The 24,517-nt window shown below is 47.6% G+C and overlaps 1 protein-coding gene across 1 annotated transcript in view; it reads right to left on the reverse strand.

Annotated features, from left to right (window-relative positions):
- The window catches only part of ACSF3 (acyl-CoA synthetase family member 3), a 107,845-nt gene that overhangs the window by 46,739 nt on the left and 36,589 nt on the right, over window positions 1-24,517 (reverse strand). The window contains exons 6-7 of the mRNA XM_065416609.1: window positions 21,873-21,985; window positions 1,398-1,524 (exon numbers count right to left, since the gene is read on the reverse strand). Of these exons, the coding sequence (XP_065272681.1) occupies window positions 1,398-1,524; window positions 21,873-21,985 (240 nt within the window). The remainder of the gene's footprint in view (window positions 1-1,397; window positions 1,525-21,872; window positions 21,986-24,517) is intronic.

Consider the following 24,517-nt stretch of genomic DNA (forward strand, 5'->3'; position numbering starts at 1 on the left):
GCACTTGTCCTTGATGAACCTCGTGTTCAACCTCATGTTTTCAGTGTTGAACCATGTTTTGAGTGTTTGAAATTCTACTTGTGCTGGTTTGGGCTGAACCTAGAGATTACATGGTTTTGTTCATCAGATTGCTGCTATCAGAGACTGTTTTAGAGCAGGGGTTTCTATTTTCTCAAATGCCTGCTCAGAAATAGTATACCATTATGGCAGGAATGGGACCTGCATGCAAACTGTATTGGTGCCATTGGAGACACTGTAACTTCAGATGGTATCCAGAACAAAATGAATAGTAGAGCTGGATATGAAACAGTTTTCCCGTCCAATGAACATTTTTGAGATTTCAACTTTTTTTCCTGTCCCCAAAGTCAAGATTTTCATGAGTTGAAAATCCAAAACAAAAACCAAAAAATCATTTTGGGTCGATGAAAATGTTTTGTTTCGATTTTGACCAGTTTAAGAACAAATTATTTTTCTATAATTAGCTAAAATTTCCAAATAAAAATTTGTTGTGAACTGGAAAACTGGAATTTGTTTTGAAAACATCAAAGCAAAATGTTTTCACAATTTCAATTTTTTTTTGAGTCAAGACATTTGTTGACACTGACCCTTTCCCATGAAGTTTTGACGAATCAGCATTTAAAAAGTTTCATTGAAAAATTCCTGAACCATGTCCTGCAGTCCTTATTGCAGCATTTTCTGCATCTTCTTTGTTCTTCATTCAACAATCCATTGTTTTAAATACTCAGCCAGGTTTGCCGCACTCCCCCGCCACCAAGTCCCATACCCCCCTCTTAGGAAAGTTAGGTGCCTGCAAGTTCTAATTATGAAGGACCCAACCTCACTGAAGTCCATGGAAGTTTTACCACCATTTTCAATGGAAGTAGGATCTCAGTCCCCTATGAACAGTGCAAAGTAATTACTGTTTTTCAAGTGTGCAGGTACTACAGTGGGGGGGCCTGTTTCAGTTCAATTGACGTATACATATTTATCAGCTTCTCAGGCTTGCAAGCAAACAGACTAAAACTCTGTTGCTTAGGGATGGGGCGTGTTGACTGGCATTGGAACAGTGAAACTGAAGAACCTATCTGGACCAGCTTCTATTTTTGAAGACTATCATGACCAGGGAGAGCCCACCCACCCACAGACAACCAAAGACTCAGCCACACACCCCAAAATGGAGTGATATGCCCACTCCTCACCTGCATTCTTCCTACAGCTGGGCACTGTGGCTATGCCTTGCTTCCAGCCAGATGGGAGAGGGAGGAAAGATCTGCAGGGTGCCCCCTACTGACACCGATGTTGGCACGAAGCAGCCAGCGGGAAGACCCCCGTGGAACAAACCGACTTCCCCTCCCCTCTTGCTGTTCATGCACACCCCAGTGGGACCAGCACAGTACCTGTTTTGAACCAGCCATCGGGTGTGAAAGCTTCTTTTGTTTCTTCAGGTCTATTCCAGTATTCTCGAAATACTGTAGGCCCCTTAACGAAAAGCTCACCTTCTTTGCCATCTAAGCCGGGGGTCACCTAGAGCAAATGGGGAACAAAGCAGTGACAAATATTCATACGTCAATAGTGATAGCCACCTCCGATTTCTACCCCTAAGCTACAGCTTCCTAAGCAACAAGGCTCAGAGAGGCAGGGAGTGCCTTTGGAACTCCCTTTGATTGTGAGCCATGATGTATCTCTTGCTTTAATTGAGGCCTTGGCTACACTGGCGCTGTACAGCGCTGCAACTTGCTGCGCTCAGGGGTGTGAAAAAACACCCCCCCGAGTGCAGCGAGTACAGCGCTGTAAAGCGCCAGTGTAATCAGTGCCTGCAGTGCTGCACGCTTGCCCGCAGCGCTGCGAGCTACTCCCCTCGGAGAGGTGGAGTACATACAGCACTGCGAGAGCTCTCTCGCAGGGCTGGCGGCGTGACTACACTCGTGCTTCACAGCGCTGCCGTGGCAGTGCTGTGAAGTCCCGAGTGTAGCCAAGCCCTGAGAAGCAGAGAGAGGACAAAGTTCTAAGCTTATGTAAGCACCTCCTAGCTCAGACAGGATTGATGTTTATACCTAGTTTACACATGAATTGCCATACTGAAAACCTTCATCTAGCTAGTTTGGTACCTGAACCCTGACAGCAGCCAATGGGAGCTTCTTCTTAAATCAGGGAGACACCTCCTTAATGCATCTGGCCAATCGTGAAACACCATCTCAGCAGGGAAATGACTTCCTGATGGAGATGACCGTACTTTCTGATGCAGAAAGGCTGATGACCTTTGCATTATTTACCATACCTAGATTCATAGGTTCAAGGGCCATACGGGACCACTGTGACCACCTAGTTTAAAGCAATTATTATTCTGTTAAGGTCCTTTTTTAAAAATTTTTATTCTTGTTAAATTATTTGCCTCAATAATATACTGCAACAGCCAGTTTCATGGGTTAATTATGCTATAAACTGAATTAAAAAATGTGATTCCTCTTAGGTGTTTTACTTTTGCTACTCAGAAAGCTCAGGTCCCTGCTTTTCACCCAGCAATACGGCTGAGCTGACTGCATCACACAGATGCCAAATGTCTGAGAAGGGATAAGAATTTATGAGCCTAACTCCTCACCACTAGCCCCACATTCCCATCCTCCAACCCGAACAAACAGCGTCTGACATGGATTAACTGTCTGCTCCACTACTGTGATGATTTCTAGGTTCAGAGACGTGACTGGAAGATGGATTCCCTGTTCTGCTCTGACATACAGAGCTACATGGAAACATAAATACAGGAGGGATGAAGAGTTACTTCAGGAGGTGGCAAAAGTTATTCACAGTTCTCAGACTTTGTAAATCAAAATGCCAAATCTAGAGGTAACACTCTCTCCTGGAAGAGAGGTTCATATACATCTATTATAGATTTGTTCTCCTTAACCATCCCCCAAGGAGGAAAAGTGCTTACCGCACTTTCAGTAGTAGGATTCTTTCCCTGTTGGAGACTGTCTGTATCTCTCTGGGCCAGCTGAGCTTGGTCCTCAATTCTCCAGCAGAGAGCAAGCTCCTTTGGCTTGACAAGCATTTTTCCTGTGGTGCCTCTCACCTAGCATCACGGGCTGTCTCCTACACCATGACATCAGTCGTGTCTTCTACCTTCTTGTGACCTGTGTTCATAGATTTCCTTTTATCTAATGGTGCATCTGAAATGCCCGGCCCGGCCTTCCTTGCTGAAGGGAGCCAGTAGCAGAAGCAGTGCAGCAGCGTGACTGGTGTCTCTGTGACATCATTTGAGGAGCCCGTCGAAAGTGAGCATGACAGCGTCTCCCCATCGGCGTGCTGCACAGCTGATCCATGTATGCGGAGAAGGCTGTTTATTGAGTAGGAATGTGGGGGTGGGGGACAGGGAGGTTCCTTGGCAATAAGAAAAGGCTCTTGCTGCTTGTGTCACATTTCCTGCCAGGGCAGGTGTCATGCACTGCTCTCGAGCCACCCTTTCCCATGTCTCCAAGATCACCATGGGTGTGCACTGCAGAGACTCACACCCAACCTTCCTGAGTCGGCAAGGCAGTTCCTGTCTCGTACGGAGCCTTTGATGGGGTGAAATAAAGATGACGAGAGAAGATAGCCTGAATTGGCCACTAGAGAGCTGTTGCCGACCAGTCTGTGTGTCTAGCAGTGACAGCGGCCAGCTTAGCCAGGATAATTTTGTGGGTTGGTGGATGGCTCAGCCTTTGAAACGACAGCTGCAGAGGACACCAGATGCCAGCTGTGCCACTTGGCACTTCCAGCAACCTGTCACCTGGCATGGGAAAAAAGTGAACTCCTGCCCTCCTGGGGAAGGCAGCAGAAGCTTCTCTTTCGACCTGTCACGGGATGCTTGGCCACGTCCTCCAAAAGACGGTAACCCTGGTATAATTAAGGTAACACCAGATCCAGAGAAATATACTCTGGGAGCACCCTGCAGAATACACAGTTTAATATGTCGGGTCAGAGCTGCTGACAGACCTGTGCGCTGGGAGAAAATAAAGCAAGACCAAAACCTACGCTTTTCTGGTAACCAGCCAGGGGGTCTTCAGTCTCTAGGTCACTTACTCAACCTTAGCCTGGATTACCAGAGACAAAAAGGCATTACCATCTGACAGCTGCTTGGTGAATGAGCTGATGGGTTTCATTTTAGTGTCCACAGCACGAGCACCTCTATCACCACTGGCAGTGCTCTGTATCCAATTTCTTTAGAGAGGCCAGGAATGGAAACTACTCCGCCACACTCCATTGGGGTCCCGCCAGGCTAGGTCTGAAACACATTATTGGATGAGGGAAGGTAGCATGGGGGACGCTTGCACTGCTGCCTGCTGTGTGGATAATTAGAAGGCTTCACTTTGCAGAGCTGTCAGGGCAACACCTTTCATTTTTTTGAAAAGGGACATGAGACAATGAAACCCGATATATTCTAGAGAGTGGCAGGTGTCCTTTCAGCTTCTGTTGAATGCAAGGCTACAGAGACACCTCAGCGTTCTGCAAACCTGCATCAGCGACGAATGGAACACGACGAGCCCATGAATCTGAAGAATCACAGGACGTTCACCAGACAAGATTGGACTAGTATGAGCTAGAATGGTAACTCATCTGTCCCTAAAATGTATATAGCTTTATGATTGTGAGGATGCAGATGCATAAGAGACAAAAAGTGCAGTGACAGAGGTTGTTGTGGGCTCTGCTCATATACAGTCTACTCCTGAGGACCCTCAACATGAATATCCATAAAGGAGGTTTTTCAAATCACTTAGGTACTGTAGCTCTTGCAACACAGACAAGATACTGAAGTCAGTTCTCACCTGTGGGGCTGCTCTGATACACCCAGGGCCCTGCCTTATGGTGAATCCGTGGCTGTGGCTCCAACAGTGTTGGGGCTTTCTGGGCATTGTGTCCAAAGAAATGAAATAAAGTCTGAAACACGTAGCGCGTCAGGCTTAGCATCTCCACAAAACTGTCAAATGGTAACAAAGGTTCTCTACTGCAAAACGCTGGAAAGACCTTTTCTTAACCATGTTTGGTAACTCATTTCCCTAGGAAAGCCCTGCTTAGATGCCATGTGCAGTTTTACAAGGAGGTCTCTCTTCACTCCATTTTCCTGCTGGTATAGCTGTGGCATCAGACAACAAAGCAAGTTATTCCAAGTGATTCGGTGACTCAGCCCAGAGTAGAGTCCCAGGCTCTAACCACTGGATAACACAGCTTCTTACAAATGATGCCAAAGAAGCGCCACTTTGGCTTTAAAAATAAACATTTCTCAACACACATGCTCCAATAAAACCAGTCTGAGTTTCAACTGGATCTAAGCACTCAAAGCTACAACTCAGCTAAAAATCTAAAAGACAGAATATATATTATTCCCCACATACATGCATTTAATTAATGGTCTGAGCCCCTGAAGTCAAGTCCTTCAGCTGAAAGGTTACCCCTCAGTTCCAGAAAGATGGATACAGGAGACACTGAGAATGACTTTCGAACTCACTAGTAGCTGCATTTGGTTCTTCTGCTGCTCCTACTTGATTTGATGTTTTCTTTTCTTAGATGTTGAAACAAAGACTGATGTAAATCAGGCAACATCAACCTCTCTAGGCACAACCCGTCCAGCACTCTACAAAGAATAAGCTGTGCTGCATTGCAGTGTAGGAATGTGCCTGGGCATTTTTACCTGTCCTTATAAAAGGTCTCTGCAGAACACCTGCCATGTCCAAAAAGGAAGGGAGGGCATATATCTTTAGCTGCATGGGTGAACAATCCAGCGTAGTATTTACCTGCACACTGCTCCTCTTTGCATGAATCAAACCTTGAACAGGCTCCAAATTTCTTGTCATATCAACTCAAATTTTGGCAGAGGCTCAACCCACATCTTATCTAGAGCAGAGCTCCTTGGCAGCAGGCACCTCCCTGTTGTGTAATTTAATGATGTTATGGCTGGCTTGCAAACAGTAAAACAGAAAGGCCGTGACGTTATCTTAATAGGATTTTGCTTGCTGAACTCAGAATGTCACTGGCAGTGCTCCCCAGTGTCCAAAGAGGATGCAAACCACTTGAGTGCCAGCAGCTCTGTTGCTGAAAAACAGCATAAATTAAAATTCAGGGTTCAAGGCACTTATCAGTTACAACTGCTCACCTTCGACACAGGCCCAAATCATAGGCACACACCAAGCCGAACACACTGCTACATGTTTCAAATTCTGGGCTTTCACCGCAGCATCATACAGCTAGCTAGCTAGCTCCTCACTCTGTTAAATCTCAAAGGTATCCTTTGTTGATACACTGGATCTAAGTTACACGCAGCTGCTGAAAGCATCAGATTGCTAATTGCATAGATATCCTATTCTCCAAGTGCCATATTTTAATGCACGTTTCAACTGCTTTGTATTCTAGCAACTTTAACATTCAGACAGCGTGCCCTAGAAGGCTGGTGTTTGATAGCTTTCCACTGTAAACCGGATTCAGCAAATTGAACTGGACCTGCCGACGCACTAGATAAGATTACATTTTCCACACATTAAAATAAAAGGTTGTAATAAATCCTCTGAAGGAATAAATCCGGGTGATTATAAAATGCGTATTTTCAATGCTTCCATTTTACCTCTTCATTAGCCGGAAGCAACAGTGGCTTGTAAATAGGTGGGAGTTCCCACTTGGCAAATAGCCCTTTGATTTGCTCAAAGTGGCCATTTGTTTTCCTGATGCACGCTGCCCCTCTCTGTAGGGAACCACCGGAGAGGAGTTTATAATGGACGTTAATGGAGTTAGACCTTTCATCAGAGGTAGCCTTGCACTATGGAGCAAAGGGGCATTGCACAAGCTTTTCACACAAAGCGTGAAAGTTGAATGTGTGTTTCAGTGGAGTCCCGCTAACGCCCGCCAGCCACGCCTCACCAAGGGTCTACATGCTATATGCATCCGAAGAAGTGGGCTGTAGCCCACGAATGCTTATGCTCTAATAAATGTGTTAGTCTCTAAGGTGCCACAAGTACTCCTGTTCTTTTTGCGGATACAGACTAACACGGCTGCTACTCTGAAACAAGGGTCTACAGGCACCCTTTTCCCAATCAACCGCCGGATGCATACGGCCCACAGTCCATAGGCTGCAGGCGGGGCGATCTTGTTTGATAGGCCTCGTAAAATCTTTTCACGGGGAAAGGCCAGCTCCAAGAGATCTTATGAGGCCTGTGTCAGCAGCAATCCCCTCCGGAAGCCTTTATGATGTCCGTAGACAGTAGGTATGGGTGTGTTACACCTGGGTGGGGGGGCAGGAGAAGGGGTGAGCAGTGGAGGGGGATGGGAGGGGTGAGAAGAAAGCTTTTTTCTACTTCCAAAGCTTGAAGCACTTCACCTCTAGAACATTTTAGGCATTTCACATGGATAAAGAATCTGCCTTCCCTGTCCTTCTTGGTGCACCCTAGTCTCCTGTCCTTTCTCCCTTGCCTCTTTTCCACACCACCTGCTTCTTCTCTATGTGCCCAGTGCCTTCACACTCTACAGTGCACCCCCTCCTCCTGCCTCTGCTGCAGCCCTCAAACCAAAACCACTGAGGACAACTCCGTGTGCACCCCCATCTTCTCCTCCCACTTTGTCACCCTGGTTTCCTATCCTCCTCTCCACATCCCTCCATACATACCGCCCCTCGCCCCGGACTCTACCTCTCAGCACCAACCCCCTGGTTTCCTCATCCATCACCCTGCACCTCCGGCTCAGCACTTCCCAGATTCAGTCGCACGTCAGTTGCTGTGTATGTTTGTGAGACGAGCTCTGTGTAAGTGTGGTCTGGGCTGTAGCTGCAGGTCCCTCGAAAATTCCTTGCAGCAATACAGTCTTTTGTAAGTGAGATGGTCAACATCCTACTCCTTCTTGCTTCCTGGCCTAGCTCACTGATCTCAAAATATTCAGGCCTCAAACACAATATAAACATGTTTCACTCATGGACATGGATTTTAGTGAAAGCAGGATGGGACCAGTATTCAAGCTGATGCTTCTCATTAATAACAGAGCACAGTGGGAACATCTTACATAGGCGAGAGAATTCCCCACCCACAGAAAAAAATCACTGTGACCAGCATTACCATCTCTACAGTGCACTGAACTGAATCAGTTCTGGACTTTCCTTTTCTTTCACTGGAAATTGAGGCTTTCACTAGATAAGAAGTAATTATAGATGAGTTCCTCTATAATTACAGTGCGATGAGAGTCACGCAACACAGAGTGCTACCAAATAGTGACCTTGAAGAGAAACCTGAGTTACAGGAGACTCTGCCTATGCTAATTAGGACCTGCAGGGATTCAAACTCAGGCATTGTGCACAGAAGGCAACATCATCTCAGCACACAGTAACTGAAGACAGTGATAATGCCGATGTTTTCTAGTGGGACATATGTCATAAATGCACCAGCTGTGCCCTCCACAATCACTGACACAACATGAAAAAAAGCAGCAAGATAATTTAAATTTGAAAAAAATGATTCTTCACAACATAGTCTCACTTCCACAATCAGTATTGTACTGTGCTGGCTAACCAGGCTTGGGGTGTTTCCTCACATTACATTTGTAAGTAAGTTATTTTGAACCAAGTAATCATTAAGCAATCCTGCCTTTTTTTAAGTGTCTAATAGGGAGACAAAAATTAGGACACGTGCTATAGTTATTTTACTAACACTCTCTCAACTTATTATTTTTTTAAAACATTAGACCGTGGGGGAAAAAACTATTTGTAACAGAGCAAAAAATGTAGCTCAGACCCTTTGTACCTACTGTCCATGGTATGGCTGTACAATACTGGCCACAGAGCTGTCTCTATGCACTGTATCACACAGAAAACTAATTAACCATATGCCACTGCAGAAAAGAGCTGCATTTGGCCCATAATACCACCCAGAGGAGCTATAAAAAGTCTTCAGTACTGGGAGCTCACTAGCCAATGGCTGCTTCTATTTCAGTGGCCGCTTCTGCATGCTCAGCTCGATTTCTACACCTGCAGAGCAATGTTTGCCCACAAGGCCTAGTTTTAGAGCTCAACATTTTATTTCAATGACTTTCTCCCTGTCACCCACCTCCTCTTGCCACATCCACCACCAAGCTCTCGAGCTGGGCCGGAGAGCAGGCAGAGTCTATGCAAAGCCTCGTTTACCACGTTGCTACACACTTCAATCCTTTCCGAAGAGCTTCCGTGCATTCGGCCCCTCTGGAGACATTCTCCAACTCCGCGAAAGGGCATTAACTAATCTGAAGATTCCCAAAGTCAAGAGTGACTGCAGACCAGCGTGCTACTAATACATGAATCCCTTACTGTAACCCCTAGCCACCAGCTAATAACCCCTCCCAGGCCTAGCTATACAGACAGCCCAGACCAAGGAGGTACTAGCCTCCCATTTCCCTTCGCACAGATAGCCAGCTCAATGGGTCTTCATTCCCAGCATCTACTGGAGGGCCGAAGGAGTGGAAAGCCAACCTCCCCCTGTGAAAGGGGCAGGCCAGACCGGTGAGCTCTGCCTGAAAGTGCCATCTGTAGAAAGGGAGGACGGAGTGCATGGCTCATTCCATCACCAGCCTCTCGCCAAGGATGCCAGCTGTGGCTGTGGTTTTGGGATGCAGGCTCCTGTCCTCTACAAAGTGGTCTGAGACCATTAACTCATTTGCAGAAACCAGCTATCAGACAGCACCTTTTAATCACTATCTACCTGGGCCAGATTTCAGCTGATGTCCTAGTGGTAAAAGGTTCGCTAGCATATTACCAGTCTCCTAGGCAATCAGGTTTCACACAGATACATTCATAATTAAACATTCCCAATTAAGTTCCATGTTTTTGTGCAATCATTATCTTTTCTGTGAGCACTGAGTCCTGCAGCATCCTGCAGAAGGCAAGCAGGAGGCAATTTAGACACAGTACAATTTTCTTCTTGCTGGAGGAAGACAGATTTCTGCTCCGTAGGGAGAGAACATAGAGCAAAAAACCCCCAAACCCAGACTAATCTACAAGGCCACATTTCACATCTGTTTTTGCCATGTTAACTCTTCATAAAGGACTGGGAATAACACAATCAATTTACTTTTCATTTTGGAAGGTTATAAATTTAAAAGCAAAGGGGCAAAAGCAAGACTGACTCGCAGCGTTTTCACTTAAAAACAAACCCTGCACTTACAGCAATTGCTACTACCTTTGAAACACAAAACGTTTTCCAGTGATGCTGATCTTTAAAAGTTACTGCACTGATTCACGCCAGATGATCTTGCAAGACCACACAAGACTGAGAAAGGTCAATCATCTTTGCAATTATGTTATGGACAAAAAACTTCTTGATCTACATTAACACCATAAATGAGAAGTGTAACGTTCCAGAAATGCCAACAGCTCCACGCTCCATCGTGCCATCTTTCTTGTTCGCAGTCTTCAGAAAATAATAAATGAGGCGAGATGTCAGCACATCTTCCCACTTCCCGTGCGCCGTTCATTAGAGAGAGATTTCTGAGGTGCACTTGCAATGCCTGTTTTGATTCCGCGCTGGGGGCAGGCAGCCAGTCTCTCTGAGAACCAGGCAGAGAATCAATTAACATCCTGCCACTGTTTGCTTTTCAGAAGCCTCACTGAGAAGTTGAGGTGGACAGAAAGGATATGCTGCAGGTGGTGGCCCCGCAGGTCAACGTGTAAACAGACCTTTGCAATCTGAGCTATGTCACAAGCATGAGCTTGACAAGTCTCATCCCAGCCCACCTTCAAGAATACACAGCTCAGGTCATGTTCCACCCACTTCCCAACCCCATTCTACCAGTGACCCCAGCCTCGATGCCCGCTCAGCTCCCTTCCCCATTCTTGAGGATTTTTTTCTTGTCTACCAACCAGAATGCCCTTCTGATCCCAATTCACCAAGTCACCACCTGGTCCTCGCTCAAATCCATCCCAAGGACTCACCTTCTCCTGCCTTGCTCACAGTAAGTTAAATGCAGGCACTTCAAGTTACTTCCTCTTGCACCAACTGTCTGCCTACCCACAACATGCCTGGCTCAAGCCAGTGCTAGCAGCCCCTCCCTTTCACTCGCACTAAATTCACTCACAACACTGATGAGAGAAACTTTAAACAAGCAAATCCGCAGTCTGATTTTTCTGAATGGGTCTCAGATCACAAGGGATGAGAATTGTTTGAGAGCTGCATTAAACCCTCAGTGGCCTGGAGCGTTACCCCCTAACTCCAGCAAGGATCAATCTGTGACCCAAGAACCTCTTCCTGCCAACTGGAAAGGGGGTGCAGAGGGGTTACAGCGCTCTCTTGGGTCTGGCATGTACACTCTGCTGCACCATAGAGTTCCACCTGAGGTCTCAAATAAAAGCTGGTGTCACACTGGCCATCAATATCATTGCAAAATGCCAAGTACAGAAGTTGTGCAAGAAATTCTGTATCTACACTGAAAATCCTGTTCTTAAAGTCTGTGTCTAGAGATCAGTCACCAGCAACGATGAAAAACAAGTTCTCTCTCAGACACGTAATGTTTATGTTGTAGCACAAGGGGACCCTGCAGGGTCTGAACAATGGCTGGGAATCATTGGAGAGATGCATTAAAAGCTCCGTGGCCTAGAGCGTAACCCCCATAACACCAGCAAGGACCAATGCGCTCTGGGATTTCCTCACGCTGCACAATGCGGATTGTGCTAGCAGGGGAATTTCAGGGATACAGTGAATAATCTGAGCCACGACCCATGTTCTACAGGTCAATCCTCCTTAACAGAATAAAGGACAACTACAGTAAGTGGAGTTTCTTACACATTTCCTCCCTCTTTCCAGACTTCCAACTCCCGTCCCATAACCACACTTCGTTCTCTTGCTCCACCAACCAGTGAGCTGGGGACTAGCTCCCTCTCTAGCTGACTCCCAGGCTGTCTGTTGCACCCCAATAGCAGAGGGGACGTCTGGCCTAATGCAACAGCCACATGCAACACATCACAAACGACGCCCAGCAAACAATATTCTTTAAAAATGCCTAAAGATTTCCCAACAGTGATGGGTTTGCAGCTCCCACTGGCTGTCGTAATCAGAAATATCATGCTGGGAAGGTATTTCAGTTACAAAACATTACCTCAAAGAGCACTATTCACACAGGTGCTTGCAAGCTTCCAAAACTACTGCATCTTAATAGAGCTGCTACTGGGAGCTTTGCAACTCTACCCAGTTGCAGCTGAGCAGACGAATGCAGGATCTCCTCTCATGGAGATCATGTATAGTCTCCTTTTCATTGTAAACGAGCCCTGCAAGCTGCCATCATCACATGACCACCTTCCCCAGAAAGAGGCTTCTCTTCTTTGCACCCACTCACAAAATCACTCCCTCAGAGGAAGAGGCTTCTGCTTTCAACCTGCAGCATGACGTGTCCATCTACACAGCAGGAGAAGACTGCTCTCCCCTTTCACCCACATGCTTCAAGGAACAGACTGGTGCCCTCTGCTAAAACATACAGAAAATGGCTGTCCCCTCCAAACTATAACTCATCCCCATATGGAAAAGTTTAGCCTCCCCTTCTATCCGTAAAACGGAACTCCCAAGAGAAGGAAAAATACATTCCCTATTCGCAGTAAGTGCAATGTTTAATAAAAGAAAAGCACTGCACATATGTCGAAAATGTGTCCCAGGGCAGCTAGAAAGGAGAACAAACTGGCCAGCTTTCAGGATAGTAAAATATATGGCCTGACAATATCTGCTCCCCAGATGGGATGGCAACTCCCCTCTGTCTTAAAGTATAAACAGCCAATTTTATTTTTAACGTTCATTTAGAAATATGGTTTACGGCTTTGTAAACTGAGGCCCCTTAAAGAAATCAGCAATCTCAGAGGGCTTGTCTTCCCTCTCGAATGCGCGCAGCCCAAGACATCCTGGGCATGCTGCAGAGGACAGGTGGCCTTTTAGAGCGCTGTTACCCTTTGTACAGTGACCGGACACATGGCATTGCGGGGCTCCAGGCGTGATTGCCGCTCAATGATTCCTGATCAAAGCTGTGCAGTTTAGAAGTGTAACAATGTTGTTTTTAGTGGTCAGTGCAGCAAACTCTCCCCGAGACCCTTCCGTTACACACCTCAACACCAGGAATCTGGAATCTGCATTCAGAAGGTAATTTAGCGACCCCAGCTCCCTCTCCCACACCTGGGTTGGTTCTGCAGGGCTAGCTGGAGAGAGAAGGAGCAAGAACTTATTGTTGTCAGAAAAGACAGGAGATGCGACTGACCATACAAAGAGAGCAGAGCCAGACATTACACTCCCAGGGGCCATGTAAACACCTGGAGAGACAGACGGAACCAATCACACAAAGATACTTTTCTGACCATGCTCTCATCTGGGGCTCAGTCCTGCAAGGTGGTGAGCACCATCACCTTGACTGGCATTAAGGGCGCTCAGGCTCTCAGTATCTTGCAGGATTGGGTCCTTGAAAGGCATCCCTGCAAGGAAGCCCGTACTCTTCACAGGTGAGCTCTTCATAGGGGGTGTCAGATACCCTGGTAACCAAGCAGCTCCTCCCCTGACTCTGTGAAGACTTTAGATCAATACGAACAAGAGACACACCTCTTGTACACGCTGACATAGTGAAGGCAGAGGAGGCAGCCCCTGATGGTGGGATGTGTTATCTGGTGTCTGGCGACGACCCACAACCCTGCAGCTCCTCTTCTGTGCCTATACGTAGGTGTAGGCAGCAGTCAGCATGCTCCTAACAGATGGCAGAGACCGGAAGGGGGGCCAGGGGGAGGGGCCAGGAGACACTGGCGGCTGTGTGGGGAGGACTGGCCAGAGCAGCGCCGGTTCCCATCCAGAACGACAGCTTGCATATGGATAAGCAACGAGATAATTACCATCTTGAAAAAAGGGAGAAGCAAAGCCCCACTGCTGCAGCGTCCTCCGGCTGCCAGCGCCTCGCGACCCATACGTCCCGCGTAGCTCTCTTTGCAGCCTCATCATAAGAAAATTACTTGCCATAAAAGCCCTGGTTAGAGTGTAGCATTATATACAGCTGGGAAGCCATTTAGCTATTGATAGACCCCTGTTGTCAGGGACTGGGGGTTGGCTCTCGTGTAAGTGAGCAATTTGGAAGAAAGAAAAAAAACCCCTCCCCTCGCCCCCCCAGCCCCAAATAAATAAATAAAAAGAGAGAGAGAGACAATACCCGTTACGCTTACAGGGTTTAGAGGCTTGTGCCAGCTGGGAAGCTACAGCATATGAAATATGCATTGCACGGAACAAAACAAACTGAAATACTCAATGGTGGGGAAAAGTAACCCTTTCCTGCATGCAGTGCCCACGCCACAGGGGAAGCCAAAGCCCTCGTGTGAGCAAAGGTCACAGGTGCAGGACCAAAGAAAAGTAGGAAGGAAGCACCCAAGTCTAAAGAGGAAGCGTTAGTGGGGGGTTAGAAGGCCAGGAGAGTCGTCCTCTTCCTCTTCACTTCTCTGGTTACGCTCAGCACTGAATTAGCACTGCACATACATCTAACCCAGGCCTGGCTCAACCCCACAGGCATAACGGGCAGCTGCCTTGGACAGATCATCATTCAGTGACTGCTTCTTGTGCAAGTGGCCATGGCCACGATGGCGGTGATGGCCTAGTTCGTCTATAGCAGCCACAGGTTCAGAGCTGCCGCTGTCACAAAAGACCAGAAACCGACCCATTCTAATAATCAGAACTGGCAATTCTGCACCTCTAAGCCCTACAACTCTCCTCCAAAGATCTCAAAGAAACATGAACCCTCGCAGCTCCTAGTAAGGGATGTCTAGGGATCGCTTTACCAACACAGAAATGAAGCCACTTCTCAGATGGAACATGGCAGCGGTTTAACAACATTTAGCAATGCTACACAACTGTTTAGGAGAGGAAGCGAAGAATACAATGTCGAATCAGAAGTGCAGAAGACATTCAGGGAGCCAGACTTAGCCATAACACCTGGGTTTATACACCTGTTCACAGAAGTGCCTCAGGGTGCTTAAATACTAAAAGGAGTCAGGACCTTCTTTGCTTGTTTCACACTGCACCCCCAGCACCTGTTCAGGACTGCCTCAGAGGGCAAGCTCCACCTACTGAACCAGCACTGCCTGAAGCACCTAGGTTCCTCTCAGAGTACGCCTGCAGGAAATCTCCTTTAACGTTGCAATCCCATCACACCCCAGCACTTCAGAGGGGCTTTGGTGACGCATTCACTGGGGTTGCCAGGTTAATGAGCTAAGCCACATTTGCTGAGAATTTACTATGGGGAGAAATGAAAACTATCAAAGCAAAACCTGTTCTTTTGGCCTTTGCCATACGAGGTACCACTTAACTCTTCAGCACCATGTCCAGGAAAGAGAGGTAATGCGGGGCCTTGGCTCTCCAGCAACATTCTGGGAGCACTGTGTGAACAGCCCTGGGCCAACAGCGATGAAGAAACCAAGAGCTGTGGAGTTGATTCTGAGAGGGAAATCTAGGTGGCGTGCATCGATAAACAGCCGGCATTGGCAGGAAGTGATACGAAGAGTCAACCAGCAACAAACCCAACCCAGAACTGCTCTTCTCAGACTCTTCCTGCTCAGAGCAGAGAGGACTAGAGATAATCACTGGGGTTAAAAAGAAATCCTACTGATGGAGCCATATGTACGAATGGAATCCAACACTCTAATGAAGGGAAAGGGAAAAAAAAAGAAGGAACAAAGAGATGCAGCACAATTTCAGCTAAGTAGATTATTGATCTTCAGGGCATGCCAGAAACCAACTCTGCAAATTACATCAGTCCCCTCGCTGCAATATTACATAGTTACCAGACTGCAAAGTGGCAATATTCCCTCACCATCCAACACTACCACACACCCCATACCCATCCCTATACCATCTGTGGTGGACGAGATAGTATTTCATCTTTGAGAGACGTCTCTGAGTTCTGTTTGCATCCTTCCCTTCAGCCAGAAGCACAAAGGTGTCTGAAGGGTGAATATTTAACAGAAAGCAACACAACCTCCCTTGCATTTAACAAGATGAGGCCGGCTATGCATGGCATTGGGAACAAATGGCTCAAAGAAACTCTGTCGTCTTGCTTCCTGAGGCTGGGATGGCCAAACACAAGCAGGACAAGGCAATGACCTTGTAACACTTTGTACAGCTAAGAAAAGAATCTGTAGCAAACAATTTACTTGGCACATGCAGCCTCTTTTTGCTGCTTGCGGAAAACAGAGAGGACGGAATGGTTCTGATTATTCATAAGGCACAGCTGAAGTGTGACTGCCTCGTGGACAGCCCCGATAGTCTGCCTACCCCCAATCAGAAGGATCACCTTCTCATGGGGAACAGGGTCAGAGGATCATTGTGGGCCTAACCATCACAGCTTCTTATTATCACACCCCACAGTTAGTCACTTCCAGCCCTGCTGACACCACCAGACTCATCCTCTGCATGCTCTCCAATGTAGTGTACAATGTACATAAGGGACACGTCTTTCAGCACAGCCTGACGTCCCTACAATGGCCAGGAGTTACATTTCTACAGCGGCAGCATTATTATTTGTATAGTACCACTGAAGAGCACTGTGCTTTTTATATAGGAGAGGTCCTTGCCCTGAGTCGAAGCAGAGAATGTGCTTTATTGCATTGTTATGCTTTAAGGGTTTATTTCCTAGAGGGGGATAAGCAGGCCATTATATGACATTTGGTCATTTTTCACATTATCAACATCAAAACATCTAGCAGTGCCCAGAGGTAGGATGGGAGCTTACGGATGGATTTATCAATCAAAATCAAATACATAAATAAATGGAGAAGGATGGGAAGCAACCTCCTTTCCTATGTTGTGTGGGCTTCGTTCTTTAACCTGTACCTGACTGCCATGTTTTTGTTCTTTAACTCTTACCTATCTGCCTTTTTTCATTACTTTGCTCTTGCCTGACTTCCTTTTCTTTTTGGCTTAAGTCGGGGTGGGCAAACTTTTTGGGCCAAGGGCCACATCTGGGTGGGGAAATTGTATGCAGGGCCGGGGCAGGGGATTGGGGTGTGGGGGGGGTGCGGTGTGCAGGAAGGGGATTGGGGCAGAGGAGAGGTCTGGGGTGAATGAGGGGGCTCAGGGCAGGGGTTTGGGGTGCAGGAGGGGTATGGGTTGCGGTAGGGGGCTTAGGGCAGGGAGTTGGGGGGCGGGGTGCAGGCGGGGTTGAGGCTTCGGCCTGGCGCCGCTTACCTAAAGCAGCACCGGGGTGGCAGCGGTGTGCACCGGGGCCAGGGCAGGCTCCCTGCCTGCCTGCCCTGTCCCCGGCCCCGCGCCGCTCCAGGAAGCTCTGCGGCCCCTGAAGGAGGGGGGCGGAGGGCTCCGCATGCTCTGCCCTTGCTGCGCCTCCAGGTACCTCCCCCGAAGCTCCCATTGGCCGCGGTTCCCCGTTTCCGGCCAACGGGAGCGGCGGGGCACGGTGCCTGGAGGCATGGGCAATGCATGGAGCCCTCTGCCCCCCTGCCTGGGGGCCGCAGGGACGTCATGGTGCCGGACGCTTCTGAGAGCGGCGCGGGGCCCACGGCACCACTGGGGGCAATCCCGCGGGCCGGATCCAAAGCACTGAGGGGCCAGATCCGGCCCACAGGCCGTAGTTTGCCCACCCCTGGCTTAAGTACATGGATCTCAAAGTCCTCAGCACATGTTAATTATGGCTCTTAACCCTCTAGTGAGGGAGGGAAGTAAAAATTTTTATCCCCATTTCACAAAAGGGGGGAACCAAGGCACAAAGAAGGGAAGTGACTTGCCGAAGTGGCGGAACCAGGGTTGGAACCCAGGAGTCTTGGCGTCTGAGTCAGAATCCTGATCTCTGGGAGAGAGCCATGGCGGTCGGGAAGCCCCTCGTTTCATCGCGTATAAACAAAGCTCAGCATGTTTCCCTTTGATTGTCGCGGGGAGATGGGGATTTGGGTCTTTTCTACTTTAAGCATGTTTCACTGAAATACTCTCTGGTGATATAAATTAATAGACAAACGTGTCTAGCACACAGGCCCCAGCACGTCAGCCCAGGAACATGCATTAGTTGAGGCTTTCAGTGTGTCACTGCAGGCAGGAAGGAGTTAAATTATATTGTTAATTTAGGACATACACACACTTTCTCTCGGTCTCTGCCAAGGCCACTGCCATTTCCAGCAGAACAGGTGCATAGTGAGAGTCTCTGAGCTCATCAGGTGACTAGCACCTGGCGGACAGCACACCCATGGACTATAAAGTCATGCTGCTCAGGCTGGCTGCTTCCACGTAATAACGATATTAAACTCCTGGCATCTCAGTGATTTTATCTACGGAGACATGCATTCAAAGCAGCACCCACACTGCCCATCTTGGTCACTTCCTGACAACTACAGTAGTACGCTGCTGCACTTTGCCTCTGGTAATAGTCTGTTAGCAATGGGACAGACTGGAAATACCTGTAAGTATCAACAAACAAAGCCATCTCTTAGTTCAGCCCCATTAGCACAGGGGCTGCTCAAAGGATAGGTATAAGCAGATGGGACAGTCTCCCTTCCAGTACTCAGAAACTTCCAGCCAGGCTATGGAAAAAACAGATTGAAAGGCTGGGCAAAGGGGCAGTGCGTGAGAGATGGGGACAGCTGTTTGGACTCACACTAGAAGAATGATCAGGACAATACCCAGAGGCAAACATCTCTGTCTCCCTGTACGTTCCGAGTCAGACATCTTGCAAACTCAGCAGAACATTCAAAAGGCCCTAGGGAGACTTTGATGGAAAGTCAGCCTCTAGCCAGGCATCAACTAGAGGCTTGGGGCCAATTTCAGAGCTGGGGTAAGCAAGTGCAGCTCCCAGTGACTGCAAATGACATTTAGACTTCGATATGTGCTGCGACCGCTTACATCAGGGCGGAGTTTGGTTGGCAGGATATACGGTATGTGGCACTGAATGAGGGAAATGCCCAGTGATGGATAATTGGGAGGAGGTGACAGGCAGGTGCAAAGGGGTAAATGATGGCCCCTGGTGTGTAAACCCAGCCAGCTCAGAACTATACAGAGTAGTACAAAGCCTCACTTCCCTGAAACCACAGGGGGACATGAGCCAGGCTTGGACGACTGAGGTTTAGCTACATGAAGTCTGGACTCCCATTCTCCTCTGCTTCCCCCTTAAATAAAACCAGATCCAGTGCCCCCACAGGGACTAGCAGATAGCCCGGGTGCACAGCCAACCTAGCTTTGGTCCAGAATTTTGCAAAAATCAAACAAAAACCACATATATTTTGTTCACCTGTACATTAAAAACAGTGACCACATCTCACCCCAGAGGCGATTGATTTCTGTAATGGGCAAAGGAGTCTTATATTCTAGATCTAATTCGGAAAGAGCACTGGGATTCTTCCGGGTGAATAGTGGTAAGGGCTCATTATTAAAATTGTACTGGACAAATGGCTTACATTTCATGTCCCCACCCAATGCAAGTGAAAAAGGACCGACATGTAACTCTAAGACCAGGAGTCAGAAATAAGAAAGCAAACAGATTTCCAGGCTCTCTCTAGCAAAGACATGACAAAAATGGGACACAACTTCTCACATGTTAAACTGCCCACAGGGGCATTTTAAGAGTCCTCTACTCTGCCCACCTCTCAGCAAAACAAGGTCATTTAACGCGCAGGCCAACAGTAATTACAGCTAGACGCATAGTAAGTCCCTTTCCTGCCCAGATCTTCATGCTGGTTTTGCTAACAGACAGGCTCTATAACTCTATCAAGGTGCCAGAATGCCCTGACAAGCTTTCACTTTTTTTTAACCTCTCTTAGGTAATCGAGGGATTTTTTATACAAATTAAAAGGAGTCACATAGTGCTGGCTGCAGCGTGGCACACTGAGGGTAGATGCAGTCTGACCTCCCCACACACAGCTCTTCAAATGGATTTCAATCCAGTTATGCCTCTCCCTCACTGCTTTTCCAGTTCTGGCCTTCTCACTGTACAGATGCACCTCAGTCCTAACCCACAGCAGCCCCACCAGCTCTTCCGGCCAGGCTCCAGCATAGAGAACCACCTCAATCGTGATTTACAGGAGACAGAGTTAAGAAGTTTTCTTTGAGCTTGTCACCAGTAGTTACGTGAGCAGTGTAAGCAAGTATTTCCTGTGCTCATCAGGAACTCCGCTAGAACCCCTGGCATCCACATGGCTACAGGAGAAACTAACCTGGTTTACTAGAGAGTCCAGTAACTCTGTCATTCCTTCGTCTAGGACCAGCTTTCAAAGACTGGCCTCCCTGCTTTGCACCCACACATAAGTGGTTGCTGGTGTAATTCCTCTCACATACACACTTATTTACTTGAGTGAGCCTGCAGATCCCGTGGTTATCGATCTACAGTAAGTGACGTGAATCGCACCTACAATGAGGGCACAAAAGGGAAGCCAGGTGAAGCCTGGCAATTGGGGGGTGGGAAAGAGGAGGAAGGTGTTGTGTCTAAGATGCACTCTGCCTGCTGCTCCAAACCTACATACAGATGTCTGGTCTATACGCTGCAAGCTCCTTAGGGCAAGGACAGTTACTTGTTTGGTCTGTAAAGTGCCACACATGGAATAATCAAAGAATCCTAGAAATGTAGGACTGGAAGGGACCACGAGAGGTCGTCTTTCCAGTCTCCTGCAATGAGGCAGGAATAAGTATTAGCTAGACCATACCCTGACAGGTATTTGTCTAACCTATTCTTCAAAAGCTCCAGTGACCACATAATAATAATATAGCATACAATAAAGAGACGAGACTAACGAATATCAGTGCGTCACTAGGGATAGCAAGAGTGTCTGCCTCTTTCTGGGTCTCTGGGGAAGGGGAGAAGTGTTTTCATAATTTTCACTGAGAGCAGGACCCAAAGAGCAACCCAATACCAGTGTCACACTGTTGTCATGATCTTTACCCAAAAGAGGCATGTAATAGATCACTGGAAAACTAATAACTCACTGATCATTAATATTCTTGCATGATTTATGCACGGTTAATCCACACAGAATTTTACAGATGTGCTGGAAATACGTAACTAAAATGTGTTTACACCAGGCAGGTCAGGGCGAGTTGATAAACGGTATCTCCAGACAAGGAAAGAGGCCAGCACCTCAAACCAGGTGTGTCCAAATTCAATGGGCTATTCATTGGAATCGGCGGTTGCAGAAAGAGATCATTGCATTGTAAAAATCATCAGCGGGGGAGGAGCTAATATGGAGCCTACACCCAGCAAGGAAAAGGAACCGGATCTGGGGGGAGAGAACCTCTAAGTTACCCTTCACCTGAGGAGACAAAGGACCCAAGCACTCCGAGCTCTGTGAAGAGTCCTGGCTAAAACATGGGTCAGCCATGCTGGAAGAAAGACCGGAGAGACAAACTTCTTTGAACAAAGGACTCTAGTCTAAGGACACTAGTTAATTTAGATTGAAATCCTAGAAGCATTTCCTTACTTGTGTTTGTTTGTAACCATTTCTATCTTTATTCCTTACACCTGATATCACTCAAACCTATGCCCTCTTATTCAGAAACTTACTTTACTATAAACCAACCCCAGCTTTGATTGAAGTGGAGGGTTTACCCATCCCAGTTACCTTACTAGGCTGCTGTGTTCTCGCCCTTTAAAGGAGTGGCAAACTTGCTAGAGTTTTGTGAGTGCTACAGTGAGAGGGACTGAGCACCGCAGATACACGACTCTGAGGGACTCGGGAATCGGGGTTCACTAATTACTGCAAGGCAAGATTTGGACTGATGGAGTCCTAGCAGTTTGCTGGCAGGGCGACAAGCTGGTGTGTCAGGGAGCTGATACACCCAGCTTAGCATCAGCGAGGCTCCCACTTGCTGAGGCTGGGAGAGGTAACGCAGCGACTCAGCTCTGGGAACCCTAGCAGATTGTCACAGAGACAAGAGACAGAAGCAGACAACATGGCTGCATGCTACCTTTGTGTCACGTTCATCTCCTTGAGCGTGGATGGTGTAGGAAGGACCTTCCCTGCTGAAGCGCTCCGTGGCAATGCGCACTTCCACCCCTGGCAGCGGCATCCCCACAGATCCTGGGAAAGGAAACAAGGGGGAATGAGAGAGAGTTGGGTGGTACATGGAAGAAAGGGACTGTTCTTCTGCAGCTGAGCTCTGCAGGGTGGCACTGTGCAGCCACAGAACAGGAGGCTACCCTCTACGGAGACAGCGATCACATGAGGTGAAGCAAACACACATCACACACAGGCTTGCAAAACCTTCTCCTATGTTATTCAGTCGTTCACTGAAGGAGGCACTGTAGGAAATGCCTAGAAAAGCGAACACGTCTCCATATCGGAGTAGGTCCCTTCCAGTCACTCTCTGAGGTCAGACCAAACGTCCACACAGCTTCGTAGCTCAGTAATGAAGCTGTGTTTAAAAAAAAAGGGGAAACAAGCATACACGTGAAAAGAAAGAGCACGGTGATTGTTACAGCTGCTCTTGGCTTCTTACCACCCGGACTTGACAGGGGAGGCAAAGGCACAGAGATGTAAGAACTGCCAGGGATTATCTCAGTTTTATTTGCATCAATATGCTGCGTATAAAACAGCAAAGGGGAAAAGCAGAGTTCAAAACACATTATTATTCTATAGGTTTCAGTTTTCAAAGCCGGGAAATCGGACAGTGTCAGGAACAACTGCCTATGGTCCAGTGCCCAAGTGCCTCCAAAAACTGCAGACAGCAGGATCCTAACTATCCAGTTCACTAAATGTCCTTCTTGGCTAACCCACGGAGAGAAACAAGGCAGCTTTGCTGCAGAACTCTCTAACCCCAAGGCACTGGCAAGCTCATTCAGTGGCACAGCCCAAGGTTGTAGGTGCTGTTTGTGGTTACACAAAGGGCTTGACTGTGCATCTCATAAGCACGCGCTGGTAGAAGGCTGTCCTCACTTCGATACTTTGTACCTTCAACTCCTGCGATTTATATGACAGTGAATGCTGAAGTCTAAAGCCGAACGGGCAATGGAGGAGAGGTCAGCTGCGAGTGCTCTGCGGGTGGGGAGCATGGGACATGTCTGTGTAGAAATTCATGACATTACACTTCACTGAACATTTAATGGGATAAATAGTTCTACAGACACTAACTAGGGAGCCAGAGTTTTAAAGGCACCCAACTGATGCTTTATAAAGCTGCCCCTAGAGTTCCAGTCCAATGCTCAGTGTCACAATTAGCAAATTCCACGCCAAGCTTTCCAGCTAGCAAGGCTGCTTTCCCTGGCTGGCAGAGAGAGGGGACAGCAGTGGTGAGGAGTTATTAGTCTGAATATCTGAGAAACTGGCAGTGGAAAGTGATTATTTTTCTAAGCCAGGTTCAGCGGCAAGCAGCTTCATGTGCCGAGAGAGAAGAGTTCCATGCAGACAACATCGGTGATCAAACAGAATAGGATTATTTCACCAGGAGGCAACTAATCTAAGCAAGTGATCCTGAACCCTGACCCAGTACACAGCCACCCACTCCCCAGGGCGAGTCAGATGAAAGCAAACAGAACATGGAGGGCATTCCATGGGTGATTGCAGCACATAGCAGGTGGTGTTACCAGGGCACCAGGCTCACGAGGGCAGTAATTCCCTTGAAACGCTTGGCCTGGTGTATTTCACTGTGGTTAGGAAATGCAATTAGATGCAAAAATGATACAGAATGAGACACACATTTGCTGGGAATTGGGTTGACATCCCTGACAACTAATCAGCTGGCTCCAGCATTCTAACATGGTAGTTAGAGTTGAGAGGCAGAGGGACGGGAGCACAGGGCAGGGAGCCAGGCTCTCTAGTTTTAATCACAAGCTCTGACAATGTCTCTGTCTGGGGCCCTGGGTAAATCATTTCATCCCTTTGTGCTTCACTTTACTCAATTGCTCCACCTGGGGAATGGGAATAATTATTTTCACCTCTGGGAATAAAAATGATGCACTGCTTACCTAACGCTCACCCTCGCCTTTTCTCCCCTAATGTTCATCCCCATTGCTACCACCAGTGCAAGCTTCACTGATCGCAGTGAGGGTGGCAGCAGAAGGGGAGGCAAGTCATCTGCAGCCACCAGCATGGTAACAGTACAGTCCAAGTGCTGCTGTTAGTTATGTCAGAGGATATTAGAACTGGAATTCCATACTGCAGCAAACAGTTGGGGGGTAGGAACACTTCTATCTGAGGGGTCATTTTCTGACTCCCCCCGTTATCGTCTGTAATTCAGGCATTTGGGCCCAAGGGGCTTCTTCCTCACTACTGATCCTCTCTTTCTGTTTGAACCTCCAGTGATCCTGTATTTGTGACATCACAATCCCGTGTTTGTCACATCAGTCAGTTGCCATGGACACGGATATGATGTGTCTAGATTTATGACTTCCCTGCAGGATCAACTAACAGCAGATGGGCTATGAGGGAGAGAGATTTTATTGCAACAAAACTACCCTAACAATTAGCAAATCTGGCAAGTAACAAACAGAAAACTACATGGCAGGTAAGGGATGGGTTCCTGTTGCAAGTGGGATACAGGCTTTAAAGTTTCTCACAATATAAAGGTCATCTACTAGATACACCCAATTATTATTAGACGTGTGACCCTGGCAA

Source organism: Emys orbicularis, chromosome 14, assembly GCF_028017835.1.
Source record: "Emys orbicularis isolate rEmyOrb1 chromosome 14, rEmyOrb1.hap1, whole genome shotgun sequence".
NCBI lineage: Eukaryota > Metazoa > Chordata > Testudines > Emydidae > Emys > Emys orbicularis.